This window comes from Crinia signifera, chromosome 1, assembly GCF_055691185.1.
Source record: "Crinia signifera chromosome 1, ASM5569118v1, whole genome shotgun sequence".
Classification (NCBI taxonomy): Eukaryota; Metazoa; Chordata; class Amphibia; order Anura; family Myobatrachidae; genus Crinia; species Crinia signifera.
The window spans coordinates 339,416,072-339,439,432 of NC_139217.1; the positions used below are offsets into that span (position 1 = coordinate 339,416,072).

The 23,361-nt window shown below is 45.3% G+C and overlaps 1 protein-coding gene across 8 annotated transcripts in view; it reads left to right on the forward strand.

The window, feature by feature from the left end:
- ACACB (acetyl-CoA carboxylase beta) overlaps nucleotides 1-23,361 on the forward strand; it is a 136,474-nt gene that overhangs the window by 39,605 nt on the left and 73,508 nt on the right. For all 8 annotated transcript variants that reach the window (XM_083146030.1, XM_083146023.1, XM_083146044.1 and 5 more), the window contains 11 exons: nucleotides 166-298; nucleotides 3,520-3,658; nucleotides 5,232-5,341; nucleotides 7,649-7,730; nucleotides 8,939-9,037; nucleotides 9,187-9,302; nucleotides 10,288-10,398; nucleotides 15,608-15,817; nucleotides 16,133-16,303; nucleotides 17,347-17,508; nucleotides 18,548-18,711. In XM_083146030.1, the coding sequence (XP_083002156.1) occupies nucleotides 166-298; nucleotides 3,520-3,658; nucleotides 5,232-5,341; nucleotides 7,649-7,730; nucleotides 8,939-9,037; nucleotides 9,187-9,302; nucleotides 10,288-10,398; nucleotides 15,608-15,817; nucleotides 16,133-16,303; nucleotides 17,347-17,508; nucleotides 18,548-18,711 (1,497 nt within the window). The remainder of the gene's footprint in view (nucleotides 1-165; nucleotides 299-3,519; nucleotides 3,659-5,231; nucleotides 5,342-7,648; nucleotides 7,731-8,938; nucleotides 9,038-9,186; nucleotides 9,303-10,287; nucleotides 10,399-15,607; nucleotides 15,818-16,132; nucleotides 16,304-17,346; nucleotides 17,509-18,547; nucleotides 18,712-23,361) is intronic.

Sequence of the window (23,361 nt, forward strand, 5' to 3'; positions counted from 1 at the left end):
GCATAGCATCAGCTAGCTGTGTTTACCTAATATTGAGGGAGGCACACTGTATGCTACCATATAAATAAGCAATATACATTAAAAATTATCTTATTTAATATTTTTAATTTAAAATTTAAGCCTGTCATCTAAATTTTTTTTTTTTTAAATGTGTTCTCTGGCCAGGTCCAGCATGTCTGGACTACACCTTGTAAAGAAGGGGCGAGAGCAGAAGAAGCTGGACCTCCAACGAGACTTCACTGTTGCTTCTCCAGCTGAGTTTGTGACACGATTCGGTGGTAATCGCATCATTGAAAAGGTATGTAAAAATTTTTGTGAACGCTGTGCTTTCCACTAGTATCATAAGCACCAGTTTAATCTTAAGCATTGGTTTATTACCAGGGCTTGTCTACACAAGGTAAATGTTCTCCTCTAGCACTGAAAAGTATCTTTACGCAACCGATTATTTGTCTAGCAAATCACCATGTTTCTATGTTTCGGCTTGCAGCATCTGCGTGTGATCTTGCGCAGCCGCCACGCATCCCCCGGTCAGGACACGCCTATGTTGTCCGGACTGCTCCCACTAAACATTCGGTTGCTGTTCCCCAAAGACTGGTCGCCACCCCTCCCCCCCCCCCCGTTATGCTATCCAACACTACTTAAACGGTTAAAAGTGCACGTGTACACGCTGTGCAGATCTCTGGAAATTGTTTAACAGAAATTTTCGGAGAACTGCGGGGCTAACTGAATTACCCCCTAAATTAGTATCCCTTGTAAACCAAAAATCAGGAGGCTTTGGCAACTTCCAGGAGATTAGGCAAGTATGGAATAAGGCAAAGAAAGGCTAAGCAACCGTGCATCTGTTAAAATCATGTGCACTGCAGGTGGGGCACATGTAACATTTGTGGAGAGGTGAAAATTGAAATGGACAAATCCAGCATCAAATCTACATTTCAGTTTAAAATTAAAGCTGGCCAGTATCTGTGGGCTACATACAAAAGCATACAGTATTTAACTTGCAAGCAAATAAATAAAAAATATATATGTGCACTTCATGCCTCAAAAGTGCACATTACTAATTACTTATTTATTATTTTTTGCTTTACTCCCAACTCAGGATTTAAAAACAGATATATAAAACATTAAGGGCCAAATTCTTTGTGGCAGGTATTTTCGGTACTTGTTTCCTAGCACGGCCACAATCGCGGGCATCGTGTGTCATTTTTAGTGGTATACGACGCGACCGACGCGATGCCCCCGATTTTCCCATTGAAATGCATTGAAAATAGTCAAAATCGCGTCGTTCGCGTCGTATGCGGCTAAAAAAGCCTTAAATGGTCCAGACGCGATGCCCACGATTTCCCCATAGGAAACAATGTTAAATGGCTCAATGTACCCGCGATGCCCCCGATTTCTCATAGGGAACAATGTTAAATACCTCAATTTCACCAAATCATCATAGGGAACAATGGTAAATGGGCCAGAAAGCCCCCAAAACACCCCAGAACAGTGAAATGTCCCCCCAAAAGTACTTTACGCTACCCCACGATCAACGCGAACCCGAAGCGTGGCGAGCGCAGCGAGCCCGCGAGGGACGGCGGTACGCGTCCTCCGACCTTTTCATACACCCACTATCCACGTCGGCGTGGAGTTGAGAATAGAATAGTGTGGCGAGCGTAGCGAGCCACTGAGCCCGAAGCGTGGCGAGCGCACGCGGATACCTTCACAGGTAAACGCGTCCCTTCGCAGGCTTCACAGGTATCCGCGTCCCCTCGCGGGGCTCGCTGCGCTCGCCATGCTTCGGGCTCGGTGGCTCGCTGCGCTCGCCACACTATTCTATTCTCAACTCCACGCCGACGTGGATAGTGGGGGTATGAAAAGGTCGGAGGACGCGTACCGCCGCCCCTCGCGGGCTCGCTGCGCTCGCCACGCTTCGGGTTCGCGTTGATCGTGGGGTGGCGTAAAATACTTTTGGGGGGACATTTCACTGTTCAGGGGTGTTTTGGGGGGTTTATGGCCCATTTAACATTGTTCCCTATGATGATTTGGGTAAATTGACCCATTTAACATTGTTTCCTATGGGAAATCGGGGGCATCGCGGCTAAATTGAGGCATTTAACATTGTTCCCTATGGGGAAATCGCGGGCATCGCGTCGCGACCATCGCACCCGATTTTTTAGTGCTTGCGATGGCCGCGATGCCCCCGATTTTTCCTCACGATGCCCACGATCATGATCGTTGTGGCCGTGCTAGGAAACAAGTACCGTATTTTCTTCTTTTTTAAAATCTTTTTGGGAGATGATACAATATTTGGTACTCTTTACCTAGAACGGCGCCCATCGCGGTGATCGCGACATCGCGGGCAGTACATAAACGGCCGCGACGCGATGCCCGCGATTTTCCCATAGGGAACAATGTTAAAAAGCCTGATTGACCGCGATTTTGCATTCAATGCCTCAATGCCCGCGATTTTCACATAGGAATCAATGTTAAATGGGCTACAGAGCCCAAATAGGCAGAATTAACCCTTAAATGTCCCCCCAATTTTTGTACGCCACCCCACGATCCACGCCAACCCGAAGCGCGGCGAGCGCAGCGAGCCCGCGAGGGGCGGCGGTACGCGTCCTCCGACCTTTTCATGCCCTACTATCCACGTCGGCGTGGAGTTGAGAATAGAATAGTGTGGCGAGCGTAGCGAGCCACCGAGCCCGAAGCGTGGCGAGCGGACGCGGATACCTTCACAGGTAAACGCGTCCCCTCGCGGGCTTCACAGGTGTCCGCTTTTCGCCACGGATACCTGTGAAGCCCGCGAGGGGACGCATATAACTGTGAAGGTATCCGCGTCCCCTCGCGGGGCTCGCTGCGCTCGCCACGCTTCGGGCTCGGTGGCTCGCTGCGCTCGCCACACTATTCTATTCTCAACTCCACGCCGACGTGGATAGTAGGGCATGAAAAGGTCGGAGGACGCGTACCGCCGCCCCTCGCGGGCTCGCTGCGCTCGCCACGCTTCGGGTTGGCGTGGATCGTGGGGTGGCGTACAAAAATTGGGGTGACATTTAAGGGTTAATTGTGCCTATTTGGGCTCTGTAGCCCATTTAACATTGATTCCTATGTGAAAATCGCGGGCATTGAGGCATTTTAAAGTAAAATCGCGGTCAATCAGGCTTTTTAACATTGTTCCCTATGGGAAAATCGCGGTGATCGCGGGTACACGATTTTTATATGCCCGCGATGACCGCGATTTTTTACCCCCGACGCCCGCGATTCTAATCGCGGGCGCCGTTCTAGGTAAAGAGTACCCAATATTTTTAAACAGGATCTTTAACAACCAGATTGTCTTCTGAAGAAGACCTGCATGTTCCTAGATTCTTGAGTTATATTGTTTGGATCTTATCTTATTATGTGTGTTCTTATTATTATGCTACTACTCTTATCTGTACTTGAACCTTGCTGTAACACTGAAATTTCTCCATTGTGAGACGAATAAAAGGATTCTATCTATCTCTATCTTAAAATCTCATTCCAATTTGCCGTTTACAGGTACTCATTGCTAACAATGGCATTGCAGCTGTTAAGTGCATGCGCTCTATACGGAGGTGGTCTTATGAGATGTTCCGCAATGAGCGAGCAATCCGCTTTGTGGTTATGGTCACCCCAGAGGACCTTAAAGCTAATGCAGGTACACCGCAGTTACCTATTACTGCTGAACGTGTCTCTGGATGTTGGTGTGTATATTACAGTCTGTACATATGCTGGCTAAATTTGCTTTGTTGTAAGCTTGTGAGATTTTTCTTACCTCTTTTGTCGTAATGTCTCAATGGGCAGTATTCAATGAGGCCAATTCGCTATGTTTCATGGAAGGTGATTTTTTGTGTCAGAAAGGGAATCGCCCTATTCAACGTGCACTTTTCACCGTCAGCGAACAGTGAATGATGGACAATTCACCGTCTGATAGTCTCCAAAATTTGCTGTGGTTTTTCAATGGGTTTTTCAATGTGATCGCTGCACAATGCGATTAAAGTAATTGAATACTGCCCAAAGTCTCAATGTCTGTCAATATTTCCGACAGTGGAAATATTGGCAGTTAAGGTATTCAACCCTGGCCGGGACTCGCCTGCTACAGACCTGCCTCCCTGTGGAGGCAAGTCTGTACTGTAGGAAACGTCCGTGGATTGTCCAATCCACAGACGTTTTTCGGCAAAACAACCAAATTTTTCGACAATCCACAGACTTTCTGACACTGGACAGCCGGAACATTGAATTCCTGCTGTCTAGTTACTGTCGGAACAACGGAAAGTGGCCCGGGATTCTGACTGTTGGGACGTTTCAACAGTCGGAATCCCAGATTGAATACCCATCTCCCTTATTGTAGTCTTGTTTTATTACTGTTCTGATACTGTTTGGTTCCTAATGGTAAAGTGGAAATGGGTTATGCCAGAACTATATAAGTAATGCTGCTTTCACACCGCAAAACCTGCTTTGACCAGGTATTTTAAAAGTTTTTCAAAACGGGTCAGAGCAAGTTTAACCCCTTTCACACCGCATGTAAATACCTGGTCTAAAGCAGGTTTGCGGTGTGAAAGCAATAGTGAAAGCGGTACGGTCTCCGCAGTTTACCCCCCCCCCCCTCTCACCTGCGGGATTACAACGGAGCGGGCTGAGAGGACGGGGGTAGCATTGGGCATAGGGGGAGCCTCCAGGATGCTGCAGCCCTCGCTCAGCACGGAGTAGGGCGCACAGGGCCAAATACCGGGTCTGAAACGGGTAGGACCCTGCTTTTTTACTGTTTCCAAAAACCGTGTTTTTTTTAAACGGTAAAATCACTCTGCCCCTTTCAGACCGCACAGATTACCGTTTTAAAACGGTTAAAAATCGGCAAATACCGTTTTTTTAGTGCGGTCTGAAAGGGGCATAAATATTTTGTTGTCATTGTGTTTGTAAGAATAAAGTTACTTGAATAAATTGCCCTCTTGCTACGTAGAAACAGATAAAATTGTGTTCAGCAATATAAGATATAGTGCACATCTGCACTCTCATTATATACCCTCTGTGCAATGTTGACTCCATACAAACTGTGCCCTGACTGGTAGAGGGGTCTTGTTACTGTGCCTGTCACTGTAAAGTAATCGCAACTGGATAGTACCGCGTGGTGCGACTCTGAAATTTATCCTGAGGAGAACACCAACTGGTATTTTAATATATGATTTCTTACATATAGGAACTAACATCCTCTTCACATGCTTTATTCTTAGAGTACATCAAGATGGCTGATCATTATGTTCCAGTCCCAGGGGGTCCAAATAATAACAATTATGCCAACGTGGAGTTAATTGTTGATATTGCCAAACGAATTCCGGTTCAGGTAAATGGAACATGAGATATATGAAAACATTTATAAGGGAAAGAAGAGGGATTTCTGCACAGGGCAGTATAATCTGTTATATAAGATTACTGAGCTGGTGGTGCTCCCCAGTTACAAAGAAGTTATCAGTCAGGTTATTTCTGCCACATGCAGAGAAAAGACGAAAACTTGGTGGCAGTCTTGTTTTAAATGATTAAGACCAAAATTAACTTGTATTAATTTTTGTTTAATATAAATAGCAGCAAAAATCAATATTTAAATTCAGATATTGTTCCTTATATACCTTGCATCGCAAATATTTTGCAGGGATAACTTTTTTTCATTGAATGTCTGAATAGTGTAAAGGCCCCCATACCATAGTTGCCTACCCTCCTGCATTCTGCAGGAGACTCCCTGAAATAACAGCAATCTCCCTCTCTCCCTCATTAGTCTAGCAATCTCCCTCATTTCACCTAACCCAGATTACTGTACAGTACATTGTTAAATGTTTTGGGGGGAAAGGAATGAGAGAAAGATACTGTACATTTACATTGAATCATCAGCGCCATTTCCCTAGACTTTACCACGAACTGTATAGTAGCTCTTACTAACTGCTTTGGGGCTCATCTACATTTGGATATAATATACTGTACATTATAAAATGACTATTTAAAAAGATTCCTCTCAGATGTAGCAGTACACACCCACGCTTCTACTGTAGGTGCCACGTTCACAATCTCTTTTCACAATATCTCCATATACAGTATGGAACTAGACAGGCCTTTTGGGTGGAGCATGACATGCCCTCTCAACCTGTTAATCTCCCTGAAACTCATTTTCAAAAGTAGGCAAGTATGCCCCATACACTATCATTTAAGCAGTAAACATACAGCTAAGGTAAACAAATATATGACCCCAAAATAACTAGAGTATATATTAATGTGTCGCAGGGAGATTTGAAAACTCCCTTACAAATGAATCAGCGGCAGTATGTTTATTTGTAAGGGTTTTTTTAATTCTCCAACCTCAGCCACTCCTGCAGCCTGTTCCCTGCCTGCAGCTCCCCGGTGGTACATGCAATAAATTGCTTGCGATTTATCGCATGTAAATAATGGCACATCAAGTGCCAAATCAGGACCACTGGCACATCAAGTGGTCAGGACCACTTGACAGGAAGCGTGGCTGGGCACATAAACCCCTGACAATGAGCAGTACATGGAAGCAGCTAGTGGGGCAGCTGCAACCAAGAGCACACAATTAGGAAGCAGACTCCCAGTCTGATAGCTTACTATGTTCACACTTTAGAAATGCCCCTGATTATAAGTAACACATACTACAATATATTAACTCTGGTATCACAGACTTATGATTTGCCAGTAACTTTTCATTGAGCAGTATTGGTTGTGCATCCAATACCGTCTTCTCTCAGTCAACTATTTTTCCTGAACAAGTCTATATGGTAAAATACACATTTAAAAATGTCTTTTTACATACGGTGAGATTCAGGCTAATGCCCAATTTTAGCTAACTGCACTTTAGATGTACTTTAGATTTACACTATTTTTCTATTTGGCCCTAGGCCAAATACATTTTACAGGCAACATTGTCAAGATGGACATCGGGGTCGCATGCGGCTGAACACTGTGCAATTTTGACTAAATTGCTATGCAATTTTGACTGTGTAGTCAAAACTGAAATCACAAATCACACCATGTGTTCATAGCTTAAGTGCAGTTGGACAAAATCGGATAGTCAAAACTGTCCATTAGCCTGAATCGCACCGTGTGTGCACACCATAAGGGATCTCAGGAATTTAATGGAATTTTTTTTTAATGCAAGTGGTAGATGTTCCAAGGAACAATGAATGTTTAAATTTAAATATATTTTTAAACAAATATGAACACAGGTAGATTTTAACTTAACAGCTTTTCATAAAAAGGAGATTTCTTCTCTGCCTCTGGCAAAAAAATACCCTGTTTTGTTGTATTCTAAACTTGTGTTAAGTGGTGTTTAGTCTTATACAGTAGCTTCAGCGCTGTATTTCACATATACATATAATTCCACTATGCCTGTGTCTCTGTCACTCTTTCTTCTGGTCTGCTACTACTATGGGCCAGATGCACTAAGATTCAAAAGTGATAAAATGGAGAGTGATAAAGAACCAACCAGTCGGCTCCTGTCTGACATTTTTCAAACGCAGTCTGTAACATGACAGGTAGGTGCTGATTGGCTGGCTGTTTATCATTCTTTATTTGATCACTTTTGAAGCTTAGTGCATCTGGTCCTTTGTCTGTACTTGTTCTAATGAGTCTTTTATCCTTGAAATAGGCTGTGTGGGCTGGATGGGGCCATGCCTCTGAAAATCCCAAACTTCCAGAGCTCCTGCAGAAACAGAACATTGCATTCATGGGTAATGTCACATGGTCTAAATAAATGAAACAAAACTAGAAGGCAGCAGGAGAATGATATAAAGACAGTATTTACAGTGTGATATTATTTCATAATGGGCAGCACGGTGTAATGTTTTTTTTTTTATTTATTACCAGTTATTTATATAGCGCACACCTAATCAGTCTCATCAGGGGTGTGGTATAGGGTTCCGACATTCGGGATCCCGACAATCATTAGCCTGACATCGGGATCCCGACTATCATTAGTCCGATGTCGGGATCCCGACTATCATTAGCCCGATGTCGGGATCCCAACTGACCGGACTCAGACAGCATGGCGAGCGCAACAAAGCCCCTTGCTCGCCACCTATTCTATTCTCCCTCTATGGGGGTTGTGGACCCCCACGAGGGAGAATAGCTGGTGGCCGTCGGGAACACGTCTGTCCGGTGTTTTAACAGTTGGAATCCCGACGTTGGGTAAATGACTGTCGGGATCCCGACTGTCAGGACCCCGTCAGGCACCCCATAAATTGTTAAAAATTAGCCTGACTTTTATTCTTTATCTTTTCTATATATGCCCATCTGACAGCACGGTGTGTACCAAACCTTTTCTTTTGCATTGCATCCAAGAGCCTAGTAAGCTCTCCGCACCTGCAGCAACCAAAAGGGCCTATTTACAAAATCTTCTGCCAGGGCTCTCTAGAGTGTGGGTCACCACCCTCTTATAGAGTCTTCCTTGTTTTCTTATGGTTAATAGGTTGACATAATAGTCAACACAGCATATGGTCGACATGAGTTTTTCCACAATTTTTTTACTTATTTTTTCCCTTTTTTGCTTAACCATCCATGTAGAAGTTGGTGTGAATAGTGCACTTTGGGAAGGAAATGTGTCTAACTTGTAAACTGTGCATTTTCCATTTTTTTGTTCTGAAAGGTGAAACGTTCTCTGTAACATGCTGTGGAAAATGTGTGCGCTATATAATTAACTTCAAATATTTAAATTTTAAACATGTATAGTCTTAGAGTGTTTTAGGCAATTCTTACATGATACAACATAAAACCCTGCTTTAGGTGACAAGTGTATTACCGGCTATTTTTCTATTCTTTGAATATTTGAAGATTGAAATGAACAGTTAATTTTAGAGAATTTGTGAACAATACGATTTGACCAAATCGAGAGGGCGGAACAAAAATTTTTATTATCTATAATTTTGTCTTTTGAATCTAGGGCCACCGAGTCAAGCAATGTGGGCATTGGGAGACAAAGTTGCCTCAACTATCATTGCTCAGTCTGTAGGAATCCCAACCTTGTCTTGGAGTGGAGATGGTATGACGTTTAGCAATTTTTCTACTTCTTTTACTTTTATCCATCTAAACTGCTAGTCCTTATTGTAAGCGCTGCGGAATATGTATGCGCTATATAAGAAACTGTTAATAAATAAATAAATAAATATTGTGTATATTTTTGTGTTTTAGGTCTTCATTTAGAATGGAGCTCAGAGGACAAGCAGCAGCAGCAGCAAAGTGTTATATATGTCCCTCCTGAAGTGTATGAGCAAGGTTGTGTGAAAGATGTGGATGAAGCATTAGAGGTAATTGTCACAGATGGACATCAAAAGAACTTGTTATCTATCCCGCTTCACAATGCTGATGTAGTTATGTACACTCATTATTACAGTGGCGTAGCTAGAAAATGTTCCTCCCTCGCAAAACAGTCTCTGGTGCCTGGTGTGTCCCCCCAGCTGGTAGTTGAGGACGGATACAGGTGGAGGCCTCTGCGCTGTTACAAGCACAGCGTGGCGTCCAGGCAGCGTGAAGCGCCCGGGGGCTGTGGGTGCAGCGATGGAATGGGCAGTGAATGACACTTCGGACAGCTGCGGCAGAATTTGAAAATTCAAAAGATTGGCCTGCTGCTGATTGGCTGAGAGAGCTCTCTCCCTCTCAGCCAATCAGCGACCTATCTTTTGAATTTTGCCGCCACTGTCTGCAGTGTCCGCTCACTCAGTGCTTTCCGGACACTGTGGACTGCCTGCTTTGCCACTGCACCCACAGCTCCCGGGCGCTTCACGCTGCCCAGGTACCACCTCACCTCCCCCTGTATCCGTCCTCCGGCTCCCGCAGGTTACAGCGCTGGGACCCTGCTCCCCTATGGAGCCTGCTTTTCCCTGCCACTTGGGCTGCAGAGCCCTAGTTACGCCACTTTACTTTTATGTGCATGCATTTTTCCCCTTTTCACATTCACTTTTCCAAAGTGTTGTAAATGTTCCTAAAATCAAATCTATTGTTATATGAGTCTGAAGTAATAATACGTTAATGCTTTGGAAAGTAACCAACCTACCTGGCTTCCCTACCTACCACCCTCTACCCATATAAGAACACAGCTTTTTAGGGTAGAATCACAATAGATTGACTGGCATGTTTTCTACAGTATTCTGTTTACCTAATTCATATAGTGTTAGGCAGAATAAATCATTTCCTTTCTGTCTTGAGACAGTGTACAATGTGTGCAACGTTCAATAATCTCCATGTTTAAATAGAAAGTTTAATGCACAATAGATGTAACTTGCTGTTTTCCAGTCTGCAGAGAGAATTGGCTATCCAGTCATGATAAAAGCATCTGAGGGTGGAGGTGGCAAAGGCATTCGCATGGCGGAGCGAGCAGAGGATTTCCCCAATCTTTACCGGCAGGTAGGACTTTGGGCAGGAACAAGTGTATTTATGCTCATTGCAGATTGTTTTGTAGTATGTGAGAGTGAGCATACACTTGGGAGTGGGTGTCTATGAAACATTCCTGTGCTTTAGGCTGCAAAGAATATTCAAGATGGGCAGTACTTAGAAAGGGGCCAACATATCACAGTAAGCTTTGACTTCACGACTTTATGAAGTTATTAAGACTTAACATTTATTACTTACATTAATACTAGAATAAATCACATAGACACACTACACACGAACATATAACAATTATAGTGACGCTGAGAAGTATCACCCAGATGTAGATAAGTATTTATAGATACATTCTCACCAGTGTTAACAATTGTCAAAAATGATATATGACAGTAGTATAAAGAATTGAGGGGCAGATGTATTAAGCTCAGTGAAGTGATAAAGTATCTGGTTTATCACCGGCCAATCAGCTCCTAACTGTGAAGTTACAGGCTTGGTTTGAAAAATGACAGGTAGGATCTGATTGGCTGCTGATAAAAACCAGACACTTTATCACTTTAATAAATCTGCCCCTGAGACACTGGAATTGTGAAAAAAGTATTTGTATATTCTCAAACAATGGAACAATGTCCAAATCTTATTGTATTTACACAGTCTGAAAATTCTGAAACAGTAATAATGAACAATGAATATTTATAATTGAAGGCAATCTTCAGCTAGCCTTCTCTGGATAGCCATGGTGAGCCAAGGCCTATTGTTCTCAGCTGCAATACAATGCATAGAACAATACAGTAGGGGATTAGCATAGGATTAAATCCGACAGCTGTGGCTCACTTAATCCTATTAAAGGGCTAGATGAGGATGGCTCTATCTGTATACATAGAAACCTAACATAAGTGCATTCAAAGTGGTTTACCCAGACTTGTGTCCAAAGGTTATGTTTGGTGAGCATCACCCGATAGCCACTTTGATATTGAGGTTTACAAAATAGTAGTTAGCATATCAAATTATTTCTTGATCAATCTAACATTAGGTGCAACCTTCAGTACTTAACCCAAACTTCCAGAGGCCAGTATAGTTTTATAGTTAAATAAATGGGAGAGCACAATATTGTACCCAGTTGAATAGATCAGAGGTGATTAGAGATCCTCGCAGAGTATGGGACTGCTGTTGCTTCTGACCTAGACACCAATAGCAGACATTTATTTACAAGTGAGCGGGTCCGCTGTAATCTCTGTAAATAGGGGCAAAAAAAGAGAAGATGAATCTGCTGTCCCTAATCATATGGAACAGGCATCCTGATGGTAATACCAGCGCAGGGCGTCTATCCACAGATCTGGGATGAGATTACCTCTAGAAAGGTGTATAGTATAGAAGAATATAGTGTCCCTGAGCTGTCAGAAATATGCTGCTGCTCTTTATTTACCCCTCGGCATTGATAGAGTGAGCGTGAGCACATGGGGAGGGAACACCCAAAAAAAAACAGTGAGACAAGTTTTTTTTTTTTTACTTTTTTCAAATCTTTATTTTACATACACAAAAATGTCCAGGCCATAACATACATACATACATACATACATACATACATACATACATACATGCATAAAATTGGTACAGGTATTCGTAACTGACTATATCTGGGGTCTGCTCTGCCCAACTGGCCCGAGGTTAGCGGAGTTTGAGTACTAAAAGACTCATTCCATCGGCTATACATTCTATAGGTCCAGGGGGGTGGGGATAATTGGTAACCCTGATGCCTAAGGGGGAGTGTTGCACTTGACAAGCATAGCGTTATTGCCTAGATGCATTTTTCAGTACCAGGCAGAATATTACCATATCGATGCCTCTCCTTGTGGGGCCAGTATACAAGCCCAGGTACTTATGTATTATCTGGGTTCCCATGTTAAATGCACCCCATTTTTTCATACCCCTACTATCCAACTACGCATGGAGTTGATTTTATATAGTGTGGCGAGCGCAGCGAGCCACCGTACCCGAAGCGTGGCGAGGGGACGCGGTCTCATAAGAAAAATGGGAGCCCAGATATTACATAAGTACCCAAGTCCATATATATGATATACTTAAACCTATCCATAGTAAACATATACTGACATTATCCTAATTCAACATATTTAGGGTTATTAACAGAGAAAAAAGACACCAGTGAGACAGGTTTGGGCAAATTCACGGCTGGTCAATTCTTTTCTTGGTATAATGAGCCCAGAAAAGAAGTTTTAAATGAGTTCAATTAAATAAAGGACAGTGTGGAGAAATGGTACCTGGCAGTGTATCACAGGGCTGGTGTGTCCGACGGAAAGAGAAATGGGGCAGTGTTTCAAATAATGCTCACAATGAATTTAACAGGACGAAGGGTGCCAGCTAAAGAATGATATACACTGGGTAATATTAACGCATCCTACTAGGGGAAAAAATGTCTGGCTGAAATCAGGTTGTTATTAAAGGATAATGCCTCTATAGTAATGTTAGTAGAACTATCAATAACTGATTAACACAACTTAACATAATTAAAAAAAATCTGGGGGTCCCCCGTATTTTGAAACCAGCACCGGGCTCCAACAGCCCGCGGTGTCATGCCACAGCCGGGGGACACTTTTTATACAAGGTCCCCCGGCCAAAACATGAGCACCGTGGCTGGTCAGCCTTGGACGGGGTACCTGGAGGAGTGGGGACCCCCCCAATAAAGGGGTCCCCCCCCCCCCAGGCTTCACCCGTCCAGGGCTGAAGCCCGGGGCTGTCACCGGCGTCCGTGGCCAGTGGACGCCGGCCTGATAGGGTTAAATCCATCATACATATCATTACATTGCTTTTTACCGGCGAACTACAAGTGCCAGCAGACCTCCCCCGCATGCTGGGACTTGGAGAACCACAAGTCCCAGCATGCGGGGCATTAATGGGCCCGCTGGGACTTGTAGTCCACCTGTAAAAAGAATGTTTATAAAAAACACACACACAGAGAAGTACAAGTTTATTACATACACACACCTCAATTTTACACCAGCGTTACTTACCATTCCTGGATCCAGCGCTGGTCTGGCTGCTTCACAGCCGGCTCTCCCCCCGCACTGACAGGCAGCGGGGAGAACCGGCTGTCTCCGTTGCTTCTAACAGCCTCTGTAGCGCTGTCCGAGTGCTACAGAGGCTGAGAGCGTGATTGGCTGAGCTACAGTATGCGTCTCCATGGAGACGCATAGCTCAGCCAATCAGGACTGAGCTATGCGTCTTTTTATAAACATTCTTTTTACAGGTGGACTACAAGTCCCAGCGGGCCCATTAATGCCCCGCATGCTGGGACTTGTGGTTCTCCAAGTCCCAGCATGCGGGGGAGGTCTGCTGGCACTTGTAGTTCGCCGGTAAAAAGCAATGTAATGATATGTATGATGGATTTAACCCTATCAGGCCGGCGTCCACTGGCCACGGACACCGGTGACAGCCCCGGGCTTCAGCCCTGGACGGGTGAAGCCTGGGGGGGGGGGGACCCCTTTATTGGGGGGGTCCCCACTCCTCCAGGTACCCCGTCCAAGGCTGACCAGCCACGGTGCTCATGTTTTGGCCGGGGGACCTTGTATAAAAAGTGTCCCCCGGCTGTGGCATGACACCGCGGGCTGTTGGAGCCCGGTGCTGGTTTCAAAATACGGGGGACCCCCAGATTTTTTGTCCCCCGTATTTTTGGAACCAGGACCGGTCCAAGAGTCCGGGGCTGGTTTCAGAAATACGGGGGACCCCTATGCTTTTTGTCCCCCCGTATTTTTGGAACCAGGTCCGGCTCAATGAGCCCGGGGCTGGTTATGCTTAGGAGGGGGGACCCCACGCCGTTTTTTTTTTAACTTTTTTTTTTTGGAACAAAATCGCATTTATGAAAATGCACACATTTTCATGACTGAAAATGCGCACATTTTCATGACTAAAAATCGCGGCAAATCGTGGCAAATCGCATTTTTTGCAGCGAATTCGCATCTCATTACATATGCGAATTCGCGGCAAAAAACGCGATTTTTAAAGGTGCGATTTGGTGCGATTTTTTTTTAGTCTAAAAAATCGCACCCTATTACATTTCGCCCTATATATCTAGACAACAGTGATTAAAGGGATAGGACAATGTATTATAAATAGTGATAACAGAAATCACGAATAATAATGGTAAAATAGAGATAATATTAGATATAAAAATTATCAATAATATTACATATAGATTCTCATCATTGTGAATGATATGAATGTAAGAAAAAATATGTGAAAAGTTATTAATTGAGGGAAAAAGGGGTCACTGTGAAAGGGAGTAAAAATGATAGTAGAAAGTGAAAATGTATCAGTTGGCCAAAAGGAGTGCAAAGATGTATAGACAATAAGGGAGAAAGGGAACATGTTCTATAAATGTAACTGCAGCTATGAAAATCTGATACAGTAAAAGTGATATGGATGAAGAATACAGCTAGTGAAGGAGTGAAAATGGGAATGAATAATAAAGTGGGAAAAAGGTGTTCGTATTAAGGTATTGAGTCCTCCAAATGCCGCCTGCCACCCCCTCGCATGCCGCGATCCCCCACATGCATTTAAATGGATGTTTGGCATTAACATCCTTTCGCAGCCTTGCGTACGGGGACATTATCACTCCATGTTGAAGGACCATCGAATGATTATACAGACGCTTGCAGATCTGAGGCTCCTCTGTTGTGGCTCAGATCTGCGGGCAGCCTGTGCGGGAAGCGGATTGGCAGCTGACATCCGCTGATGTCAGCAGCCAGCCCCCAGGTCCCACGGCATCGGGGAATCACCATGAGATTCCCCGATGTTTCATCCCCTGGCCCGCCACCACGCGTCCCCCCCTGCCCACACTGTTGTGTGCAAAACATCTATTTGCCGTGGCCGCTCGCATGCCGTCGCGGCTTTACATGCGCATAAATGACTATGCGCATACGTAGTTGCAAAAAAATTGGAAATGAATAACCCCCTAAGTGTGATAAGTAGCAGTTGGTCAATAGTGAAGAACATTTTTTTGTAAGGTTCAATTTTGTCATAAAATCTATGGTCACAAGAATAGGTGATACATTGATAAATACAAGAATAATTTATCAGAAAAATTGGCAAATACTAGAAAATATATTGAAAGGAGAGAAGAATTGAAAAAATGGTAATAATATGATGGGAGATGGTATGAGTATCACGGTACGCATCATGGACAATATGATTTTCTATTTTCTTGTTCACTCAGGTTCAGACAGAGGTCCCCGGATCTCCCATCTTTGTGATGAAGCTCGCTCAGCACGCAAGGCATTTGGAGGTGCAGATATTGGCAGACCAATATGGAAATGCTGTGTCTCTCTTTGGCCGTGACTGCTCCATACAGAGACGGCATCAGAAGATCATTGAGGAAGCTCCAGCCACAGTAGCTGCTCCATCTGTGTTTGAATACATGGAGCAGGTGGGCTCATCCACGACCTGCTTGCTCTTAGTACCGTGTGCAGTTCTGGGTAGTCTGCAATTAAGAGTATACACAAGTACAATAATGTAATCTAAGTGAATGAAAAGGTTAACACTGTGCCTTTTTTTTTGATTTATGGGTGAATTCAATTGAACTTAAAACCTCATACCAGGATTTACTGTAATGATGTGTACACTCACTTTCTGATGATTGTCGGGCTCGAAAATATCTAACCCTGGAATTTGCTTTGAGATTTGTGTGACTTTGAATGATGTTTTGATGTTAAACTTAGATTATAACTTGCCCCTTTCACAGTGTGCAGTCCGTCTGGCTAAGCTGGTGGGCTATGTTAGTGCAGGCACTGTCGAATATCTTTACAGCGAAGATGGAAGCTTCCATTTTTTGGAACTGAACCCCCGACTTCAGGTGGAACATCCCTGCACTGAAATGATTTGTGATGTCAACCTTCCTGCTGCCCAGTTACAGGTATGACAACATGGCTGACAGTCTTTCACGTCAACTCATTCAAATGCTACCTTTTTTGTAGTGATATGTTTATTCTCTGCATAATAGGCTAACAACTCATTGATTACCAAATTGTGTAATTTTTAGCTCTGTATGAGCATATGAATCCCTCACATTCTGGATAACATTAAGGCAGTTTGCTATCACCATAGCCTGAAGTGGACCCTCCTGGATAGGATAGTGACAATATAATATACAGTATGTAATTATATAGTTGTGCACTGCTCATGTAGTCCATGCAGCAGGTACTATGGCTCTGCAGTTGCATTGGCTTCAAGCAGTTGAAATTAAGAGCATGAATCCACTAATTTCCTGATATTCTGTAGGATGTTACTTCCTAGACGTTGCTATGTAACTCAAAGACACTAAAGACAGCCGGAATAGCTAACCCTTGTTAGTACTGCCAACAGAAATCTATTGTAGCAAAGATGGTAAATGGTGGTATGGATGCCTGGACTACTTTTCAGATTGATGTCTTACATGGGTACTAGATATTTTAGCTGACATGAATGCACATACATTGATATAATATTAGAACATCTGTTTTCTAGTATATTTATAAAAAAAAATTGGTACTTCCTTATCTTTGTGGGCAAAGCTTATGCTACGGAACTTACGTAGCATAACCCACACCACCCTGGGTCCACGCCACCCTCTTAGTAAAGTTGTGGTGAGCGAAGTGAGACACTGAGCCCGAAGCATGGGGAGTGGACAATGGTGCTATTCTGAAAGCGGCTAACGTAACTGGGGTAAGCTGTGGCCGCCAAGATGAGGAAGTACCAAAAAACATTACTGCAGGCTTTGTCATTGTATTTTCATGTGGCTACTTTAACAAGCATTGTGCATGAATATTATCCACAATTCTCCCTTAAACATTGATGTGAAACTGCTGCAATTACACACTGCACTCTCCAGAGAATATTTCCAAGCTAAGTACATTACATGTGTGCTTTATGTATCTGTATACAGTTAGTTCTCATCACAGCACATTTTTTTGTATTCAGATCTCCATGGGAGTGCCCCTATACAGGATTAAAGACATAAGAGTGCTATATGGAGAGACGCCCTGGGGAGATTTTCCCATAAGTTTTGAGAACCCCACAAATGCTCCAAACCCAAGAGGCCATGTCATTGCTGCCAGAATAACCAGTGAAAACCCTGATGAGGTAAGAGGTTGATATGCTTGCCCCTTTTCCGGGCCAGCAAGTTATAGAATACTGTATGTTTTTGTGCTGCAACTACCACACAAGTGATATCTTCCAGTGCTAGACCATATACAATTATGTGACAGTGCAAACACATTTTTCATTTATATTTGTTATCAATAAAATAATTTATTAAAACAGGTAACTTTATACGAAGAGAAACAAAATGGTGGCACAGCGCTAGTTTGAGGAGGAATAATAACCATGGGATAAAAAATTAATTTTAATAAAAACACACATAAAAATTCAATACATGAAAAATGACATAAATTATAGGTATTTTTAATAAAGTGATCTCACTGTCAGGATGGATGTCGAAGGCACCGAGGATTGGAAACTGTAGTTTGGTTCCTATTGATAAATGGAAGGGTTGTGTCCGCTGTTTTTTGTATTCCAATGATGGAGACAATGGAAAGGGAGTTGTGTCAACTCAGTTTTGGAAATGTCCCGTTTATGGGTCTCGGAGGGAGTCGATGTGGTGTGAGTGGTGACTGGATCCAAAGGGTCTCAATGTCCTGTGGTCACTGAGGAATGGACTGCAATATGCCTTAATCCACTGACCTGCTTTCAATTTGCTTGTCTGGTATCCACCAAGAAGGTCTGGAAGTGAGTGCAGGGGGATAGGCTGGGGTCCTCACAATTGGGGCCCGGGGGGACTTCACTAGAACAGGTGGCTGAGATGGGTAGGCCGCACCTGGAGGAATTCCTCTGTCAGTGGTCCCAGTTGATGGGGAATCTCAACGGGTGGCCGGTGTGACATGGCTCACCTGGAGAAAGAATCTCTGAGATGTGTCCCAAGTGCAGATAAGCTGGTCCGGTGAAGGAGTGTTCCCAGCGGCACTGGTGGCGGTGGGGGTGATGCAGGGTGGCTGAATCTAATCCTGAGAGTGGAGGGGTGTTAACTAACGCGTTTCACAAGTTCAACTGGCTCTATCAAAGGAGGGAACTTTATACATCTGCCTAATGTTCTTGTTTTTAACTGATGTCTGTTTTCTTTCAGGGGTTTAAGCCCAGCTCAGGGACAGTCCAGGAGCTTAACTTCCGGAGCAACAAGAATGTGTGGGGATACTTCAGCGTGGCTGCCACCGGTGGCTTACATGAGTTTGCGGACTCACAATTTGGACATTGCTTCTCCTGGGGAGAAAACCGTGAAGAGGCTATCTCGTTAGTATTGGATAATTATCTGCACAATAGTCATTCTTTGATGTATTTACAATTAGATTTTCTTTTCTTTTTACTTATGCTAGCTCTATGTCCTACAAAAATCTAATCTCTGACCGTTCTATTCCATTTTTTTCTTGTTCTGAAATGCACACTAGGTATTGTAGGTCTGATTCGGATGCGGTTGTTCTTGTGGTTGCTGTTGTTATCTTTTGCCAAATACATTTACGATTAAATGCTAATATGGGCAGAAGCTAACCTGAGCATAGGGACTCCCATTGCTGTCTCTTCAATTCCCTCTGCCAGCGTAGAATTGCTGAAACATTGGTACCATCGTCCCAAATCAGGTCATGTTTCACAGTCTCAGAGTCTCTGTACACATGACGGCTGAGCTGCTCTCCCAGGATGCATCTGTGTCTCTTTATTGGAAAATGGGAAGATCCAAGAGTACAGAAGCAACTGAGGCACTTGCAGATTCATTAAAGATCTTTTGTGTATTTATTGATCTTGAACTGGTATTTGCAAACAATATAAAGTATCCAGTACCAATGTGGTGGGAGTTCAGGGACCTCACTTGACTTGTGTGGTGGGTGATAGGTCGACAGTCAAATGTCAATATGTAAAAGGTAGATAGTACAAAAGGTTGACAGGTTTAAAAAGTCTGCACATATGGTCGACACATGATTCTTTTCTTTTCAACTTCTGCTTAAATTCATGTCTCCATCTATTGCCTTCAGTAACCTTGTGGTGAGCGGAGTTGTGCGAGCCACCTTGCCCAGGGGGTGGCAAGGGTACACACATCTACTATTTGTTTGAGTTATATATGGGGAAACACACAAAATGACATCCCACTGCCCATTTTTATGTTTACCTTCTACTATCGATCTGTTAATCCACACCCATTAGACTTTCTCCTTCGGGAGACATCAGGGGCCACAGCGTTACAGTGGGTAGTAAGGAGATGGGAGAGCACCAGCACCCTAGAGGTTAAACTTGAACTGCCTCCCAGGCAGCCGGGCTCCTCCCCTCCTCTACCCCGCCTCCAGGCCAGGAAGCCCAGTTTTTTCGGGTGCTGGCAGGAGCCAGATGCACCTAATAGAGGGGCTGCTATTTAGCAGCCTAACTTGATTTTTATATTTTATTTTTCATTTTTCTTTTACACTGACTTGTGTCAGTGACAGAGCAGCAGCACTGGGGGTCTGCACAGACACCTGCGCTGCTGCTCCATCACCCGGGTCCGGAGCTGCATCGCCACTCGAGGGTGGGGACCTGCAGCGGCCCCCGGGCACTGGGGAGCCACAGCCGCCACCGGACGCCGGGGACCTGACAAAGGTAACGCGCTCCCCGCTGGGAGCGCGCGCGATTGCGCTTGCTGGGCATTGCGGCTGCAGCAGTTCGGCGGGGGGGACCGCCGACTGCGCTGACAAGCGGACGGCTGGTTCGCCACCCGCTCCCGCTGGACCACCAGGGAAACGGTTTGTGGGCAGCGGCGCCAGGTATGCGGGGCCGCCCGGTAGCGCCGGACCCCTGCCATTTTTACCTGCGCCGCATGTGGACACCTCCCTGGGGGCCATTTGTCAGCAGGGGGAGAAGGCTCCCCCCACATCAGCCTCTCCACCCGGGGACAGTAGGCAGGGAACTGTGTTTATCACACAGAGAGTTCCCGCCACTGAGATCCCTTCCTGCCTGCCTGCGACATGTGAGGAGGGACACGGAGGAGCTCATAGCCACCCGGAGTTCCACTCCTTCACTGCCAGGTCATTTGGGCATGTCCCCCCTGTACCCCTCCTTCGGGAAACTGTACAGTACTGTGCTCTGAAAGGAGCCTTGTGCCATTAATTGCATTGCCCTTGTATGCTGCATTGTTTGTTAACAGTTTAGCTGCCTGTCAGTTTAATCTGTGTTACACTGTACTATATGGGCATGTATTGCTGGTTATGTCATGCTGACTTAACATGTGTGGAGGGACACAGAGAGCTTATCAAGCCAGTCTGGGGTTCCACTCCTTCACTGCCTGGGCTCCCCTGTAATCTCCTCCAGGAGTCAGGTTACAGAGCAGACAGAGTTCAAACTGTGGGCACAGCAGAGCCAAGTGCAACATTGTATCCTGTGAATTAACACCATCACTGCCTGTCGGAAGCAGAAAGGACAGAGCGGATGGTGTAATGGTTAGCATTGCTGCATCACAGTGCAGAGGTCATGGGTTCGATTCCCAACATGACCCAAACTCTGCAGTTATCTGCCTGTCAGATACAAGCTGGCTGTCAGATGCAGACTGCGTTGTCTGTATCATATAGACTGCCAGTATATCCACTGCACCTGTGTATATATAACTGCACTGTATGTCTATATCACTGCTTTGTATGTCTATTACAAGCTGGCTCAGATGCATACTGCATTGTCTGTACCGTATAGACTGCCGGTCTATATCACGACAGCTGTCTATTGTATGTATATCACTGCACTGTCTATATCACTGCATTGTATGTATATCACAGGCTGGCTGTGCACTGTGTAACACTATCACTGCCTGTCAGAAAGGCTGCCTGCCAATGATTGCTATATGTGCCTAGTACTAGCTTACTGCGTACTGTGGGGGCAGCACAGCTCGGGTCGTGGGTTCGATTCCCACTATGACCCTGGCTGTGCGGAGTTTGTACGTTCTCTCCGTGTTTTAGTGGGGTTACTCCGTGTACTCCGGTTTCTTCCCACAATGCAAAATTTAAAACAGAAGTATGCTGTGTTAGCCGTACAAATGGGCCAAATGTCTACGCCACCGCAAGGTATACGTAGTACCAGCTTACGGTGTATGGCTTGAACACTATCTCTGTTGGTCAGAGAATACTGTGTTAGCGGTACCATATAGGCTACCCGCCTATTCTATGGCATTGTATGCCTTCTATACTTGTAGTACATTGTCTTACCTGTGCTTTAATACTGCAACGTCTTCCAGGAGTACCAGTCCCAGTGACTCTGGGGCTCCGGCGCGGATGTCTTGTACATCCTGTAATGTTGGCCTATGCCCCCATTACTAGTACAGTACGGCTTATACGCAGGCTGCTACAATGCCTGGGCGATGCCCACAGGTACAGCCTCCTCTAGAAAACAGGAGCCTGCTTGGGCCACGTTCTTTACTCCGTTGCCGGTGCAGCTAGTAGCAGTAGCAGCCTCATCCCTTGGCTGAGTGCTTATCTGCCTCCAGACAAGGTCCCCAGAAATGCCGTCCCCATCCTTGGTGGGTGTAGCTCCCCGCACAGTGGAAGCGCTCTGTACCTGCAGGTAGACGCAGATACCCCCGTCATCCAGACTCCTCCGTTAGCAGGGCCTGTGATAAGGTGAATCCCCCCCACCTCGTCTTGAGGTGCCGACCTTGGTCTCAGCTGTCAAATAGGTCCTTACCTTAAACGACCCCGCTGAGCCGCCTACACCTTTGGGTGTCTCCCTAGGTGTATTCTGGGTTTATTCCGTAAATCTGTGAACTCGACTAAGGTCATCAGTTGGGAGATTCCTAACAGGAAGTTTAGCTTGCCATCGGCGGTTTCCCTTCCTTTTACCCCCTTCCACAGGAGGACATAGTCCCCTGGGAGACTGTCCCTAAAGTGGACGCACTCCTGCCCCAGGCATCTGCTTGGGTGGCTAAGGCCTTAGTTGCGTGAGCAACTTCTCTCACAGCGGACGCTGCATAAGGGGTGTCGGAGGAAACCCTGCTGCCTTCTATTGAGTATCAGGTGACACTTTACCTGGGGGTGACGGCTCTGGAAATTACACCAATCGCCTCCAGAGGGTCACCCTCGGCCATAGCTGCACACACATACCAGTGTCTGTGCTCTTGGAAGGCCTGAACTCAAAGTCCCTTTTGAGGGTTCCTTTTTATTTGGGCCAGTGCCAAATATGGGGGCCGGTTTAGATACCATTCGGCAGAGGATATCCCTTCTGGGGGATTGCCATCTGGCTCTACAGTCCAGGATCAGACATCTCTTGTCCCCCTGGCAGGTGTCTGTGCATGCCTGCGTGGGGTCCCTGGGGTTGGTGGATCGGCCTTCGAATTGGCAGAATAGGCTCAGTTCCATACCAACCCTCTACAATACTGTCCAAGGAGCAGCACGGATAGTGTAGTGGTTAACATTACTGCTTCACTGCGCTGAGGTCATGGGTTCGATTCCCACCATGGCCCTAACTGTGCGGAGTTTGTATATTCTCCCCAGACTTGCATGGGTTTACTCCTGGTACTCCGGTTTCCTCGCACAATATCCATGCCCAGAAGTTCGCCTGGTCTCCAGCAGGGCCCCCCTTTCCTGGGGGCTTCTGGACGGGACCTCGCTACTGGAGCCATGCATGCTAGCCTCCCGTGTTTGGGGGGTGGTCACTTCTCAAAGGTCGTTCCAGGGTCTCTGGACCACTCTAGTGGCCCAGCCCTCCATCATCGTCCTCGAACTAAAGACAATCTTCCGGGCAGTCCGCTTGGCGGAACCCTAACTTAGGGGTTGGCCGGTGCAAGTCCAGTCGGACATTGCGACAAGGGTGGCATATGTTAACCACCAGGGTGGCACTAGTTGTCAGCCCACTATGACAGAAGCATCCGGCATCTTTCAGAGATGATCCCTGCTTTTTCAGAAATTTTTATCCTGGTAGTCCAGAATTGGGTGGCGGTCT